This window comes from Mustela erminea, chromosome 15 (assembly GCF_009829155.1).
Source record: "Mustela erminea isolate mMusErm1 chromosome 15, mMusErm1.Pri, whole genome shotgun sequence".
NCBI classification, from domain to species: domain Eukaryota; kingdom Metazoa; phylum Chordata; class Mammalia; order Carnivora; family Mustelidae; genus Mustela; species Mustela erminea.
The window spans coordinates 267,397-281,714 of NC_045628.1; the positions used below are offsets into that span (position 1 = coordinate 267,397).

The following is a 14,318-nucleotide window of genomic DNA, read 5'->3' on the forward strand; positions in this document are numbered from 1 at the left end:
CTGTGGAAAAATAACTAGCCAAATCCTACCCTTCAAATGCATTAACTCAGTGGATTTGTAAAAACCCATCTGTCTATCTTCTTGCCCACACACCCCACAGTCCCTCATAGAACCAAAAGGGCTTTAGGTATGATAACTGCTAGAATTGGCCATAGGCATATTGGCCCCCTGGGAAGAATTTGCTTGATGTGAAACTACCCCGTGTAATCTAATAAATATCCTAGAAGAATTATCCCACTATACTGCTTCAGCCCTACAGGACTCCACAATTATTCCTGCGTTCCCTTGCTTCAGTAGTCCTCGACGATCAAATAGCACTGCCAGTTGGCAGAACAAGGGGGCATCTGCTGTTGTGGATAGTCTCATCGTGCCTCGAGAAATACTTCCTCCCAAGATGACCTAGGAAATTTTTACTATACAAGCCTCGTAGCTTCACAATATCAACAACCCCACTGCCAGTGAAATGTGAAATCACAGTAAAAGTTATCTACTGTTGTCCAGTCTCTTCAGATGGTTGTTTGGCAAAACAGGAAACATCCTTCCGTTTGGACTGTGGGGGTGACTGGCTGGCGCAGGCGAGCATGATCTCGGGGTCATAGGTTCGAGCCCCAAGTTGGGTGTAGAGATTACTTAAAAATAAAATCTTAAGGGGTGCCTGAGGCTCAGTTAAATGTCTGACTCTTGATTTCAATTCCATTCGTGACCTCAGGGTCCTGGGATTGAGCCCCACGTCGGGCTCTCCGCTCAGTGGGGAGCCTGCTTTCCCCTGCCTCTGCCTGCCTCTGTGCCTACTTGTGATCTCTCTCTCTCTGTGAAATAAATAAATAAAATCTTTAAAAAAAAAAAAAGACCTGATTTTTTAAAAATTTATTTACTTCAGATGGGGTGGGGAGGGGCAGAGGGATAGAGCAAGAGAGAATCTTGCTCCCTGCTGAGCAGGGAGCCTGATGTGGGGCTCGATCCCAGGACCCCGAGATCATGGCCTGAGTTGAAGGCAGAGGTTTAACCCACCAAGCCACCCAAGTGCCCCAAAAAATCAAGTCTAGAGAAAATCTGGACTACAGTTCTGTATGGTACTATTAATTTTGGTATTAAGCTTCTGATGCCGTATAAAATACTCTTTCTAGGGGTGCCTCGGTGGCTCAGTTGGTCAAGCATCAGATTCTTGATCTCAGCTCAGGTCTTGATCCCAGGTCATGAGTTCAAGCCCTGCATTGGGCTCCATGCTGGGTATGGAGCCTAAATATCCAGCTTGGTTCCAGAAGTTGCTTCTTTTCCTCTTCTTCCACTTGCACGCTAATTATAGTGACCCGGGCTTCTGTATGTACTGCTCCACCCCTATGCCCTGCGATTCTTGTTTTAAAAAATTAACATATAATGTATTATTAGCCCCAGGGGTACAGGTCTGTGAACCATCAGGCTTACACACTCACCGTAGCACACACCCTCCCCAGAGTCCCCAATGTCCCATCACCCACCACCCTATCCCCAGCCCCACCCACAGGCAACCCTCCGTTCATTTTGTGAAATTAAGAGTCTCTTTTGGTTTGTCTCCCTCCCAATCCCATCTTGTTTCATTTTTTCCTTCCTACCCCCCAACACCCCCACATTGCATCTCAACTTCCTCATATCAGGGAGATCATATGATAATTGTCCTTCTCTGATTAACTGATTTTGCTCAGCATAATAATACCCTTTAGTTCCATCCATGTCGTTGCAAATGGCACGATTTCATTCTTTTGATGGCTGCATAGTATTCCTTGTACATATGAACCACATCTTCTTTATCCATTCATCTGCTGATGGACATCTAGGTTCTTTCCATAGTTTGGCTATTGTGGACATTGCTGCTATGAACATTCGGGTGCACGTGCCCCTTCAAATCACTACATTTGTATCTTTGGGGTAAATACCCAGTAGTGTGATTGCGTGTTGTAGGGTAGCTCTATTTTCCACTTTTTGAGGAACTTCCATGCTGTTTTCCAGAGTGGCTGCACCAGCTTGCATTCCCACCAACAGTGCAGGAGGGTTCCCCTTTCTCCACATCCTCGCCAGCATCCGTCATTTCCTGACTGGTTAATTTGAGCCATTCCATCTGGTGTGAGGTGGTATCTCACTGTGGTTTGGATTTGTATTTCCCTGATGCCGAGTGATGTGGAGCGTTTTTTCATGTGTCTGTTGGCCATCTGGATGTCTTCTTTGCAGAAATGTCTGTTCATGTCCTCTGCCCATTTCTTGATTGGATTATTCTTTCAGTGTTGAGTTTGATAACTATTTTGGATACTAGCCCTTTATCTGATGTGTTATTTGTGAATATCTTCTCCCATTCTGTCAGTTGTCTTTTGGTTTTGTTGACTGTTTCCTTTGCTGTGCAGAAGCTTTTGAACCTGATGAAGTCCCAGTAGTTCATTTTTGCCCTTGCTTCCCTTGTCTTTGGCAATGTATCTAGGAAGAAGTGGCTGCGGCTGAGGTCGAAGAAGTTGCTGACTGGTTTCTTCTCAAGGATTTGGATGGATTCCTGTCTCATGTTGGGGTCCTTCATCCATTTTGAGTCTATTTTTGTGTGTGGTGTAAGGAAATGGTCCAGTTTCATTCTTCTGCACGTGGCTGTCCAATTTTCCCAACACCATTTATTGAAGAGTCTGTCTTTTTTCCATTGGACATTCTTTCCTGCTTTGTCGAAGATTAGTTGACCCTAGAGTTGAGGGTCCATTTCTGGGTTCTCTGTTCTGTTCCATTGATCTGTGTGTCTGTTTTTGTGCCAGTACCATGCTGTCTTGATGACGACAGCTTTGTAATAGAGCTTGAAGTCCGGAATTGTGATGCCACCAACTTTGGCTTTCTTTTTCAACCTTCCTCTGACTATTCGAGATCTTTTCTGGTTCCATATAAATTTTAGGATTATTTGTTCCATTTCTTTAAAAAAAAAATTGATGGGATTCTGATAGGGATTGCATGAAACGTGTAGATTGCTTTAGGTAGCATAGATATTTTCACAATATTTATTCTTCCGATCCATGAGCATGGAACGTTTTTCCATTTCTTTGTGTCTTCCCCAATTTCTTTCATGAGTACTTCATAGTTTTCTGAGTACAGATTCTTTGCCTCTTTGGTTAGGTTTATTCCTAGGTATCTTATGGTTTTGGGTGCAATTGTAAATGGGATTGACTCCTTAATTTCCCTTTCTTCTGTCTTGTTGTTGGTGTATAGAAATGCAACTGATTTCTGTGCATGGATTTTATATCCTGACATTTTACTGAATTCCTGTACAAGTTCTAGCAGATTTGGAGTGGAGTCTTTTGGGTTTTCCACATAAACTATCATATCATCTACAAAGAGGGAGAGTTTGCCTTCTTCTTTGCCGATTTGGATGCCTTTTATTTCTTTCTATTTTCTGATTGCTGATTCTAGGACTTCTAGTACTATGTTGAATAGCAGTGGTGATAGTGGACATCCCTGCCGTGTTCCTGACGTTAGCAATGGGGTTTTTCCCCATTGAGAATGATATTCACTGTGGGTTTTTCATAGATGGCTTTGATGATATTGAGGTATGTACCCTATATCCCTACACTGTGAAGAGTTTTGATCAGGAAGGGATGCTGTACTTTGTCAGATGCTTTTTCAGCATCTATTGAGAGTGTCTTGTGGTTCTTCTTCTTCCTTTTATTAATGTATTGTATCACAGTGATTGATTTGCAGTTATTGAACCACCCTTGAAGCCCTGGAATAAATCCCACTTGGGCGTGGTGAATAATCCCTTTAATGTACGGTTGGGTCCTACTGGCTAGTATTTTGGTGAGAATTTTTGCATCTGTGTTCATCAGGGATATTGGTCTGTAATTCTTTTTGATGGAGTCTTTGTCTGGTTTTGGGATCAAGGTAATGCTGGCCTCATCAAATGAGTTTGGAAGTTTTCCTTCCATTTCCATTTTTTGGAACAGTTTCAGGAGAATAGTTGTTAATTCTTCTTTAAATGTTAGGTAGAATTCCCCAGGGAAGCCATCTGACCCTGGGCTCTTTTTTATTAGAGGTTTTTGATGACTGCTTCAATCTCCTTACTGGTTATGGGTCTGTTCAGATTTTCTCTTTCTTCCTGGTTCAGTTTTAGTAGTTTATACATCTCTAGGAATGCATCCATTTCTTCCAGATTGTCAAATTTGCTGGTGTATAGTTGTTTATAATATGTTCTTATAATTGTTTATATTTCTTTGGTGTTGGTTGTGCTCTCTCTTCTTTCATTCATGATTTTATTTATTTGGGTCCTTTCTCTTTCTGTTTTGATAAGTCTGGCCAGGGGTTTATCAATCTTATTAAGTCTTTCAAAGAACCAGCATCTTGTTCCGTTGACTTCTTCTTTTGTTTTGTTTTGTTTGGTTTGGTTTCTATTTCATTGATTTCTGCTCTGACCTTTATTATTTCTCTTCTCTTGCTGGGTTTAGGCTTTCTTGCTGTTCTTTCTGCCGCTCCTTTAGGTGTAGGGTTAGGTTGTGTACTTGAGACCTTTTGTTGAAAAAGGCTTGTATTGCTATATACTTAACTCTCAGGACTGCCTTTGCTGTGTCCCACAGATTTGGACAGTTGTGTTTTCATTATCATTTGTTTCCATGAATTTTTAAAATTCTTCTTTAATTTCCTTGTTGACCCATTCATTCTTTAGTAGGATGCTCTTTAGCACCATGTATTTGAGTTCTTTCCAACTTTCCTGTAAAGTTCCTTTCCTTTAAAGTTTCCTCTAAAGAAAGAAATTGAGTTCTAGCTTCAGAGCATTGTGGTCTGAAAATATGCAGGGAATGATCCCAATCTTTTGGTACCGGTTGAGACCTGATTTGTGACCCAGAATGTGATCTATTCTGGAGAATGTTCCATGAGCATTAGAGAAGAATGTGTATTCTGTTGCTTTCGGATAGAATGTTCTGAATATATCTGTGGTGTCGATCTGGTTCAGTGTGTCATTTAAGGCCTTTATTTCCTTGTTGATCTTTTGCTTGAATGATCTGTCCATTTCAATGGGGGGGGTGTTAAAGTTCCCTACTATTATTGTATTACTGTCGATGTATTTCTTTGATTCTGTTATTAATTGGTTTATATAGTAGGCTGTTCCCATGTTAGGGGCATAGATATTTAAAATTGTTAGATCTTCTTGTTGGACAGATCCTTTAAGTTTGATATAGTGTCCTTCCTCATCTCTTATAGTCTTTGGCTTAAAATCTAATTTATCTGATATAAGGATTGCTACCCTAACTTTCTTTTCATGTCCATTAGCATGGTAAATTGTTTTCTGCCCCCTCACTTTAAATCTGGAGGTGTCTTTGGATCTAAAATGAGTTTCTTATAGACAGCATATTGATGAGTTTGGGTTTGTTTTTTATCCATTCTGATACCCTGTGTCTTTTGTTTGGGGCATTTAACCCATTTACGTTAGGGGTAACTATTGAGAGATATGAATTTAGTGCCATTGTGTTGCCTTTAAGGTGACTGTTACTGTATATTGTCTCTATTCCTTTCTCGTCTACTAGTTTTAGGCTCTCTCTTTGCTTAGAAGACCCTTTCAATATTTCCTGTAGGGTTAGTTTGGTGTTTGCAAATTCTTTTAGTTTTTGTGTATCCTGGAAGCTTTTTTATCTCTCCTTCTATTTTCAACAATAGCCTAGCTGGATATAGTATTCTTGGCTGCATGTTTTTCTCATTTAGTGCTCTGAATATACATACCATGCCAGTTCTTTCTGGCCTGCCAGGTCCCTGTGGATAAGTCTGCTGTCAGTCTAATATTTCTACCATTGTATGTTATAGACTTCTTGTTCCGAGCTACTTTCAGGATTTTCTCTTTGTCACTAAGACTTGTAAGTTTTACTGTTAGATGACAGGGTGTGGACCTATTTTATTGATTTTGAGGGGGTTTGTCTGTACCTGCTGGATGCTTGTTCCCTTTGCCATATTAGCGAAATTCTCTACTATAATTTGCACCAATATACCTTTTGTCCCCCTCTCTCTTACTTCTTCTTCTGGAATCCCAATTATTCTAATGTTGTTTCATCTTATGGTATCACTTATCTCTCGAATTCTCCCCTCGTGGTATACGAGTTGTTTGTCTTTTGCTCAGCTTCTTTATTCTCCGTCATTTGATCTTCTGTATCACCAATTCTCTCTTCTGCCTCATTCATCCTAGCAGTAAGAGCCTCCATTCTTGATTGCATCTCATTAATAGCTTTTCTGATTTCAGCTTCTTCAGATTTTGGTAATTTTATTTCTCCAGAAAGGGCTTTTATTTCTCCAGACAGCATTTCTCTAATATCTTCCATGCCTTTTTTGTGCCCAGCTAACATCTTGAGAATCGTCATTCTGAACTCTAGGCCTGAGATATCACTAATGTCCACATTGATTAGGTCCCTAGCCATTGGTACTGCCTCTTGTTCTTTTTTTTTTTTTTTTGGTGGAGAGTTTTTCCGCCTTGTCATTTTATCCAGATAAGAATATATGAATGAGAGAATAAAATACTTAAAGGGTGGCAAAGACCCCAGAAAAATTACGCTAACCAAATCAGAGGAGACAGCAAATTGCGGGGAGAAGAAAGGGAGAGAAAAGGAAATAAAAATTAAAAATTAAGATAGATAGATAGATATCTATCTATCTATATATATAGATAGATAGATATCTATCTATCTATATATATAGATAGATAGATATCTATCTATCTATATATATAGATAGATAGATATCTATCTATCTATATATATAGATAGATAGATAGATATGACTGGTGAATAGAGCAGAGCCACCCACTTGATTTTGGGTATATTTTGGTCTCTTAGAAGAAACTATCTCCCAAAATTTTAAAGAAAGAAAAACTTATATATATATACAAAAATAAGGGTAAACACGATGAAGGGATAGAATATGACTGTAAAGAAGAAAATTTTTTAAAAAAATTCTAAAAAAGGAATTGATAAGATAAGTTGGTTGGAAAAAGAAAGAAAAAGAAAGTGGAGAGAATTTGCTCAGGCTGGAGACTAGAACAAAAGCCATGTGCTAGATTAGGGTATATTTTGATCTATTAGAAAACGTTGTATCCTGAAATTTTTTAGAAGAAAAAAAACCCTATGTGTGTACAAAAAATAAAGCTAGTTAAAATGAAGGATAAAATATGACCACAATAATGAAGGTTTAAAAACATTTTTTTAGAAAGGTATTGTTAAGGTAAACTAGTTAAAAAATGTTAAAAGAGGAAAGAGGAAAAGTCGAAAAAAATTAAATAAGAAAAAATAAATGAAAAAAATATAATTATCTTTGCAATACTAAGGAATCCTGGGGAGAAAGCCACAAATTCTGTGTGTTGCTTTCCCCTCCTCTGGAATTCCGCTGTTCTCCTTGATCGGTGAGCTTGGTCTTGGCTGGATGTTCTTGCTGATCTTCTGTGGGAGGGGTCTGTTACCATGATTCTCAAATGTCTTTGCCTGAGGTGCAACAGTACCACCCTTGCCAGGGGCTGGGCTAAGTAATCTGCTTTGGGTTCACTCTCAGAGCTTTTGCTACCTGAATGCTTTCTGTTCCGCTTTGGAGGATGGGAATGAAGATGGTGGCCTCCCACTCTCTGGCAAGAGGAGCCAAGAGCTTGGGCCCCCCGCCCTCAGTGCACCCTCAGAGAGAGGCAGTCAGTCCCTCTCATCTCCCTGGTCTCTGGCTGCGCTCAGAGCTCATCCAGCCTGTGACCGAGCATCTCTGTCTCTGGCACACAGCCCCGTTTGGAGTCTCCAAACCCAGCAGATCCCTGCCACTCTTCCAGGGGCATCTCCCCAGATCTGCCACTTGTGGAGTCCCTGCTCAAAAAGCAGTGGTCTGACTGTGCCACGGATCACAGTTTAAGGTAACCCCGAGCTGAGAGCTCACTCCTTGGCTCTGTCTCTGCAGCCGGCTTCCCCGCTCTGACACCTGCAAGGTCTGCCAAACTCAGGCACCCCGGGTCTTTGTGTGACCCCACGGGACCTGAGACCACGCTGTCTCTGCGAGGGCTCCACCCCCCACTTAGCCTCTGGAGCAACATCCCTCCGTGGAGCCGACTTCTGAATGTTTGGATTTTGTGCTCTGCTGCTCCGCTGCTTGCTGGGAGCTGGCCCCTCCCCCATAGTCGATCTTCCCATCGCTTTGGACTCACTTCTCCACATGTCCTACCATCCAGAAAGTGGTCAATTTTCTGTTCCTAGAATCGCTGCTCTTCTTCTCTTTGATCTCCTGTTGAGTGTGTCGGTGTTCGGAATGGTCTGATAACTGTCCAGCTGATTGCCTGCGAGCTGATGTCATCTCGGTCTCCTACTCCTCCGCCATCTTGCCTCTTTTATTGCATTTTTTGGTGAGGAATGAGGCTGGGCACGTTTTCATTTGTTAATTGTCTGTACCTGTTCTTTGGTTAATTGTCCGAGTCTTTTGTCCTTTTAATTGTTTTATTATGGAGTTTTAAAAGTTTTTTGTGTATTCTGGATACAAGTTCTCCATGAGATGCTTGTTTTACAAATACGTTCTTCCTCTTTGTTATTTTCATTTTCTTACCAGTGTTTCTCAAAGCCCGGAAGTCTTCAATTTTGATGAAGTCCAGCTTGTCAGAATTCTTTTATAGCTTGTATTTTTGGAGTCATAGCTAAGAAATCTTTGCCTACTCCAGAGTTATAGAGTTTTCTTCTATCTTCTCTCTCTCTCTCTCTTTTTTTTTTTTTTTTAAGGAAAGCTTATGGTTTTGTCTCCTACATTTAGATCTGTGTCAGGTGAATTGTACTTCTGACACAGAGTTCATTTTTCTCCTTATAAATGTCAGTTGTACCAGCGTTTTTTATGCAAAATTTTCCTTTCTCCCTTGAATTACCGTGGTGCCTTTTTGAAAATCACCCAACTTTATGCGTCTGGGTCCTCTCTGGCTTCCCTAGCCTCTTGCACCCACCTGTACCCCTTTCCTGATACCCGTGGCCTCAGCACTTGTGGCCTTTGCCAGGCTCAAGTCAGTGGTGTGAGCCAACTCTGTTCTTTTCCAAGCTTGTTTTGCTATTCTAGGTCCTTTCAGTTTTTACTTATATTTTTAAATCAGCTTCTCAATTTCCAAAACCACTGAGATTGCACAGGTATATAGATTAATTCGAGGGAGAATTAACATCTTAACAAAATGGACTCTTCAGACCCTCCAATGGGGCATGTGCTTGGTCTTCCTAAATCTCTCTCATCAGTGTTTGTGATGTTTTCAGCTTACGCATCTGGCATATGTAATTTACATTTTTCCTATGTATGTTATGTTTTCGATGGGGTAGATGAAGATTTTTTAAGTTAGCACACCAGAGGCACAAGCCATCAAAGCATCCTTTTGTGGAGTTTCTATTGTTGTTGTTTTTTAATTTCAGTCCTTGTTTTCATTGCTTGTATGCACAAATAATGACTGATTTTACGTATGGGCTTTGTATTTTGTAGTCCTGCTGAACACACCTGAGCTAGCTTTTCGTGTAGATTTTCCTGTAGATTCTGTGAGTAAGACCCTATTTCTTCCTTTCCTTTCTTCCTGGCCTTTCCTTGTGGCCAGGCCCTCGCAGGTCACCAGCTGGAACTGGAACCCGTCTACAGGCGTCTCTACCCCTTCTTGTCTTGGGAGACATCTGTTTGTCTCTCATTGAGTCTGACCATAGCCAGCCTTCCTGCAGCTTTCACCCCCATCCCCCGGGGCTGGTCCCCACGTCACCTGCCTCTGGTGTGCTCCTTGGCACACTCTCTCTTCTGAGCTGACCTTGAAGGCATGGGGTTTTCCTGTGTGTAGGCGGGCGGCACCACCTCTGTCCAAGTGAGACAGTGAGGCCCAGAGTAGTTTGGTGACCTTTGGGTGTCCCTCGGATAGACTGGGACATGTTTGAGTAGTTATTACAGTTCATAGATCAGGTGTTCTCTCCGAACAACATTTAGAAACACTAGCATATGTGTTAAAAAGTACACATTTGTATACTAAGTGATGGTATATAAGTTGTGGGATTCGTACCGACGTTGAACATGCAGTTCCTCCCTGTTTCAGCTAAAGCTCATAACAGTTCAGTGACGTAACATTTCTGATCTCTAATAGAATCCTCTTATCCAGCCCAACGAATCACAGTCTGAAGATTTCTTTATCTTTTTCAGTGAAATATGTTGCCCAATTCAATTCCAAGAATTTTTTTCATGTGGCTTTATTCCCTTGAGACTTAAAAACCACATTCCCAGTGGGGGCAAAAGGGTGGCGGTTACGGGGGCTGCCAAGAGAGGAAGAACAGTCTTCCCTCGGCGGGGGGTGTGCTGGGGGTGGTGAGAAGCGGTGGAGAGGCCGGGGCTGGGGCGGGGAGGACCGAGGCCCGGCAGAAGCAGGGGTCCTGCGGGAGCCATCAGCCCTGTGACTTGGCTCTGCTGGAGGAAATCCCACGTGGCCTGTAGGTGGGGCTTCTCTGCACATGTCTGTGGGGTGTCCTCCGTGGACTGTGTCTGCCACGTCGTCTGCACCTGTCTCTCTCGCTCTCTGCCTCCTCCCTTCATGTCCACCTGCCGGCTGCGAGCAGTGGCTTTGACGTGTCTTGCAGTCTGTGGTGTCAGAGGCTCTGGTTCCAGGAGGAACCAGAACCAGGCTCTGTGGCTCCTGGAGGGGAGAGCCGAAGTGGCAGGTCCAGGTGGGCAGTGGTATGGACGCTGGGGCTACTGATGTGCTCTGTCCACCCCAGGGGGGACACAAGTACTGACCTTACCGACGAGCCCTCGTGGGGTGATCCCAGGGTCCTTCCCAAGGCTGTTTGGTGGCTTGGAAGTGTGAGGTTCCTTCTGTTGGAGAGTGTGAGGGATGGAAATTGTGGCTCCACCAGCAGGGAGATGGGGCCTGACGGCAGTGACAGTGGGAGCCAGTCCGTCGTCCTAACCCTCAGGCCCAGCCCTCTGCTCGTGGAATGGCTTTTCTGTACGCATGTTGCCATCCGAAGCCCATCTGTGCCTCATGGGTAGGTCTCCCGGGGTCTGGAGGGCAGAGGTCGTCCGGCTGAGCTCTTGGAACAAGATGGAAACCCATCAGGGAGGTAACGTTGCTCTCTACCCACCGAGGTTCTCCGGCAGGGCCTGTAACATCGGGAGGAGGGAATGGTTTCTTCACGCCCGCAGGTCGTGGCAGGCAGGAGACATCTCCCTGACCAGGACCTCAGAGAGGTGGCCGGACTTGGGCAGAGGAGCAGTCCACACCCAGAGAAGCGACCCGACGAGGGGAGAGGTTTTAGGCTTCCCAGGGCAGCAGGCTGTGGGGAGCGAGCATGGGGGGTGTGTGCGGTCAGTTTTGTCCGTGCAGGACTGTCTTGGGCAGCTGACTTCTTCACGGAACACCCCCCGGGAGAGGGTCCACGGCGGTCCTCCATCCTCACCAGTTCCTTGTGGGGGCAGCTCTGGGAGGGCCTCTTTCACACCTGCTGGTTGTCATTTGTCTCCAGCTCACAGTGGCCTATTTTGGGGTGTGCTGTGCTGAGCTCCCAAGGACCCAACAGAATGGCAGCCTTTTCTCCTAAAACCTCGTGCGGAGCAGAACGGGCTGCGGCCCAAGCCAGGTCCCACGAGAGGCCTTCCCGATGAGATGTTGCCGCTGGCGGTCTTCTGGAAGGAAGGCAGCAGTGTGAGCAGCCGGCACCGGTCGTGGAGAGAGTCCCGCGTGCTCTGTGGGATCTCTTCCGCCTCGTGACCGCTGGTCTTCTGCGTCTGTGTTGCAGGGAAGGTGGCCATCCAGAAGGAAGACTTGCCGAAGTACCATAACAGGGACACTTGGTTCCAGCTGCAGCACGTGGACGCCGACTCGGAAGTGCAGGTGAGCCCCGCGGGGCCCCGTGGGGTGGAGGGACTTCGGTCCTCACGGGACGGCACTTGGCAAGTCCTCTGACACCAACACAGGCCTGTTGGCTTTGTGTGTCTCTTGGTTATCTTCACACTTCGCCACACGTGGTGGAAACGGCTTTAGAAGTATGCAACAAGGACAGTAATTACCCATAACTGAAGTGAGGCTTGGGCCGGGAGCGAGGCGGGAGCCAGAGGGGCCTGCCCGCATGTCCAGCCCCGACACGCAGTGGATGAGCGTTTGCAGTGAACAGAAGTGACCAGTCCCTGAGCTTCCCATCGTCAGAAGCGTCCCCAGGGCTTGCCTGGGCCGTGTATCACTGGGACTGAGAGGGGGCCTCCCCTGACAGAGGAGACTGGGGGACCCCAGTTCCCACCCTCCCTTCCCCGTGTTCGGGGCACTGCCCATGCCCAGCATCTGGGACAACACCTCTTGGGAGGGTGAGCCTGGTTGTGTGGCTCCCAGCCGAGCTCCTCACCCCCTGCTGGTGTGTAGAGCCCAGGACGGGAGCCCTGACCCATAGCACAGTGCCCCGACGTCACATGAGATGTTCATCTGTGGTCCCGTGAGTTGCCAGGGTGTGGGCAGGGGTGCGAAACCCAGCCCAGGGCCTGGCACTAGCAGGCCATGCTCAGAGCCAGCAGTGGTCCCCGGCAAGCCTGTGTCCTCCGCTGTGAGTACCAGATGGTGCTCCATGCAGCAGAAGCCCCGACGTCGGTGGCCCATGAGGCCTGCCTCCGCCCCGCCTGCTGCACCTGCCCCCAGGCACCTGTCTAGCTGCTTGCCCTCTGCCTCCTGGGAGACCCTCGGGCTCAGCAGAGCTCTGGGGGGGAGGGCAGAGCACGTGGGGCTCCTGGGATCAAGCCACACACTCGGAGAGAGAAGCAGCGGTAGGGAAGGGTTGAGGAGCTGAGCCAGAGTCGTCATGTGCCGCACACGGAGTTCTAGCCGTGGGGCTCACGTGTGCTGCAGAAATGAGGGGACGGGACAGTTCCCACGGGATCGGCGCCTGTGCCCAGACAAGAGCAGTTGCCGCAGCGATGACGGCACAGCGGGCTGCGCCCGCTCGGTCTGCAGGAGGAAGGGCCGGGGGTCGTGAGCGCCGTGACACGGGGCATTCCTGCCTTTTGTTCTGGTGCCATTCCCGTCCCTCTGGTTCTGCAGGGGGACAGCCCCAGCGCTGTGATGAGCTTGTGGGTGTCTCCTCCGGCAGCCTGCCCCAGTGTCCTTACCACGCTCGCCACACTGTCCCCGCTGATCAAAGTCGGATGTCATATCGCGTGTGACTTGCCTTTCTTCTCGCCTTGTTCGTAAACTTAACTTGGAATTTTGAAATGGCTTCGGTTTCACGGGAAGTAGCAAACCCTGGCGCGCAGGGAAGAGTGATGAGCAAACACGTGCTCTCCTGTCTGTACCTCGGGAGCGCGGTGCGGAAAGGCGGAAAGTGCGCCGCCTGTTCTCCCTGTGGCAGCGTCCGGCTCGCGCTGCAGCTGGGGCACAGACATTCCCCTCATCCACAGACCTCATGAAGGTCTCCAGTTTTCCATGTTTGCACACGTGCCAGTGTGTGAGCGTGCACAGCTGTGCACCAGTGCGTGTGCAGTCCACGTGTGTGCCTGTGTCCGACGCGCTCCACGCGTGCACCCGGGTACTACACATGTGTTGTGCATGCACCTGGGCAGGCCTGTCACGTGTGTGCACATGTTCCCGCATGGGTACTGCGTGTGTGCACGTGTGCCGTACATGCGTGTCCGGTGTGCTCTGTCACATGTGTAGGTCTGTGTAACCACCGTTGCAGTCAAGATGCAGAACCACTCTGCCACCACAAAACTTACAAACAGGGTGTGCGCTGGTTGTACACTGTGTGATATTTGGGCTGCGTCCACCTGATGTGTTTCGTGTGCCTGTGGACAAGGTCCTTGTCCTTCTGAGCCTGATTCCTACCATCTTTGAGATGGGCTGCTGTTTCAGCTGGGTTGGTGTCCTAGGAATACGAATTCTGAGTCGTAAACAGAGAGTGGGTGTTGCCAGGACTCTGAAGAGAGGAGGAGGGACGGTGTGGCCTCGGGTGGCCTGCCGAGTCCTGGGCCCTGTGCAGGTGGCTCCTTTCCAGAGTGCCGGCTCAGGAAGTGGCCGTCCCGCAGAGGGAGCAGAACTGCCCTGGGTTCAGGCTGCCTTGAACAGTGCATTACAGTCTTTCCCTGCAGCTGTCTTTTCATCCTGAAATGTCACATTTACGGTTTCAGAAGGGCAGAGGATGGCATATGGTTTTGTGAATCCATCTGTTCTGTCATTGACAGTGAAAGGCATATGTCAGAAAGAAAGTGTCACAAAACTGGGGCCAGTGAGAGATGGAGTCACTGCGGTGGGAAAATGTGATTTAAAGAACTTCTTCCTTCTGTAACCGATATTTTTAAAAGTCTCTGGAAAATCACTTTATTAAAAAGAATTGGTTGCTGTGTTCTATCCC

At 46.5% G+C, this 14,318-nt stretch overlaps 1 protein-coding gene across 4 annotated transcripts in view; it reads left to right on the forward strand.

The window, feature by feature from the left end:
• RASA3 (RAS p21 protein activator 3) overlaps positions 1–14,318 on the forward strand; it is a 114,701-nt gene that overhangs the window by 57,846 nt on the left and 42,537 nt on the right. For 3 of the 4 annotated variants that reach the window (XM_032314229.1, XM_032314228.1, XM_032314226.1), the window contains exon 4: positions 11,727–11,821. The exons of the other annotated variant lie outside the window; for it this stretch is intronic. In XM_032314229.1, the coding sequence (XP_032170120.1) occupies positions 11,727–11,821 (95 nt within the window). The remainder of the gene's footprint in view (positions 1–11,726; positions 11,822–14,318) is intronic. 4 annotated transcript variants of the gene reach the window in all.